The 2,167-nt window shown below is 45.4% G+C and overlaps 1 protein-coding gene across 1 annotated transcript; it reads right to left on the bottom strand.

Annotated features, from left to right (window-relative positions):
- Window positions 1-9: 9 nt before the first annotated feature.
- LOC111647150 (uncharacterized) lies at window positions 10-2,161 on the bottom strand (the record flags this gene model as incomplete). Its single annotated transcript, XM_023396788.1, has 3 exons — window positions 2,145-2,161; window positions 984-1,201; window positions 10-515 (listed from the first exon to the last, which is right to left on the bottom strand). Coding segments are annotated over exons 1-3 (738 nt in total), but the record flags the coding sequence as incomplete, so codon positions are not given.
- Window positions 2,162-2,167: the final 6 nt, after the last annotated feature.

Genomic DNA, 2,167 nt, shown 5'->3' with positions numbered 1-2,167 from the left:
GGTATCCACCTGATGTGGCAGGCTCCAGTCTGCGGCCTCCGCCACAGCCTGCCTCCACTTCATCTTCAGTCGACGGGGACGATGGCTGGGCTGGACCTGCGGGCCCTCTCGCTCTGGCTTGGTCTCCTCTCTCAGGGCCCAGGCAGCATCAGCATGATCCTCCTGTTGGATCACCAGCACCACCAGCCCAAGGTTGGGACCGGCGCTGGGCTGACGGAGGGACTCCCGCACTACATCCCACATTTCCTTCTGCAGCGCCTCATACAGGAGCTCCACATCCTTAGCCTTCCGCCGGCTCGAGTCCAGAGTTGCGTTGGAGCTGAGGGAGTCATCGATGGACGAGGATGATAATGGGATCATGGCGGGAGGGGTGCTGGGACAGAGCGTAGGGGTAAGGGTGGGAGTTGTCGGGGTAGGCAGGAGAGACAGAAGCTCACACTCCCGCTCCAACTCCTGAATGTGTGTGTCGGCCAGGAGGAGGTCCCTGTGGTTGACCAGCTGTAGGATCTCCAGTACTGTGGGGATCAGGAAGAGAAAAAGAAGTTTTATGTTTATTTGCAACATTCATAAAACGTTTTTATGATCACTGAGTAGCTGTGCGTGTGTCTGACTGACAGATTGGCTTATTTGTTGCTCATTCTGCACACTTCTATTCCGAGCCAGGTTCCCTGCGGAGTCTGTGAACAGTAGCTTGGTTGAATATCTATCTAGAGGAACCTGGGGTAGGAGGATGTGTGCTCATTTCCTGATTTCACAGTCCACTGGTGATTGAACCCAGTGACTCAGGGATCTGGGGACCTCTCAGCCTCATCAGAGAGTTGACTAGTACTGCGAGGACGTATACAGCTGAAGCTTGACCAGTAAGAAAAAAGTTCTCCAATATAAGAGAGACTACTCCTAAAAGAAAGACTCCTCTAGGTCACTTGATACTTAAATATGAGTTTGTGATCAGGATCTAGATGTTTTTACACCTCGATTATTACCTGAGAGTGGCTCTCTAGTTTTGACCACCGGCTCCTCCTCCACTGTTTCCTCCTCAGCCTCTTGGGAGGCCTTGTCTGACATGGATTCCCTCTTCAGCATGCCCAGATTGACCATCCTGAGGAAGGAGGGCCGTCTGGAAGCCTCCACCTCATTGCCTGCGCTCAGGTCCCCACAGGGCAGGCTTTCTCTGCGCTCCTCCTTACGTCGACCTGTGAAACTGCACAACATCCAAAGCGGCAACAAAGAACATGAACAAGTTTGAATAAGAAGATAAAAAACTTATACATACACATATATAGGCATATATGAATGGGAAAGACATACAGTATATGAGGTTTGTGTTGTACTGTTTTGTGTGACCAGTAGCAGCTATAGCTGGAATGCTACACATTCACACATCTGCTAAACAGTGCTGCTGCTGCTGCTGCTGAGCATTATGGCCTCAGTTAAAAATAGAGCCATTCACTAAGCACAGCCAGTACACAACATGTCACAGAAAAACAAAAGAGGTTCCGTAGATCAACAAGTTGCTATGGCATATTACATAACTCCTCAGGAAATAAGCACACTATATGCTGTACTGTTACTGACCGGCAAATGTAGCAAGCGGTTTGCCCTTTCTCACCCTCTTCTCTGGGACTCAGGGAACCACACTCTGAGGCCTCAGCTGTTCAGGAAGGGATTGTCTGATTTCTAACAGTTTTCTTTGAAAGTTACGTAACTGAATTTTTTTTTTTTTACCATATTTTTTGTAGGGAATCCTTTTGATTTTATTTGACATTAACATTATGGGATGTTTTTTTTTCTGTTTATTTTTTAGATATTATCTTGCTGTTAATTCCTGAAAATGTGTAAGTATCAATATTTAAGTTAATAGATAAATGTTTTATCTGTATCACATAATTTCATTTTGTTTCATTTGATGGATGCATTGTTGCAGAGCATTTCTTTCTATTGCACCATTCTTCTATAAATATGTAAAACTGCTTTTAATTTTTTCTCTTTTTCCCTTTTTGAACAAAAAAGGGAAAAGTGGTTCTTTGGGTTTATACAATATATACTGTACAATAATTCATTTTTTTTTTCTTCTGTTAGAAATCAAAACAACAGCTAGAATCAGATTTCAAGATTGCATCTCCTTCCTCCCCACCCCTCCTCACCGGAGCAGGGTCATAATTCCCTC

The sequence above is a fragment of the Seriola lalandi genome, unplaced genomic scaffold (genome assembly GCF_002814215.2).
Source record: "Seriola lalandi dorsalis isolate HSWRI2012SDOR001 ecotype SW California unplaced genomic scaffold, Sedor1 jcf7180001963427, whole genome shotgun sequence".
Taxonomy (NCBI): domain Eukaryota; kingdom Metazoa; phylum Chordata; class Actinopteri; order Carangiformes; family Carangidae; genus Seriola; species Seriola lalandi.
Note: the sequence above shows the minus strand (reverse complement) of the source record. Positions and strands in the feature narration are given on the sequence as shown.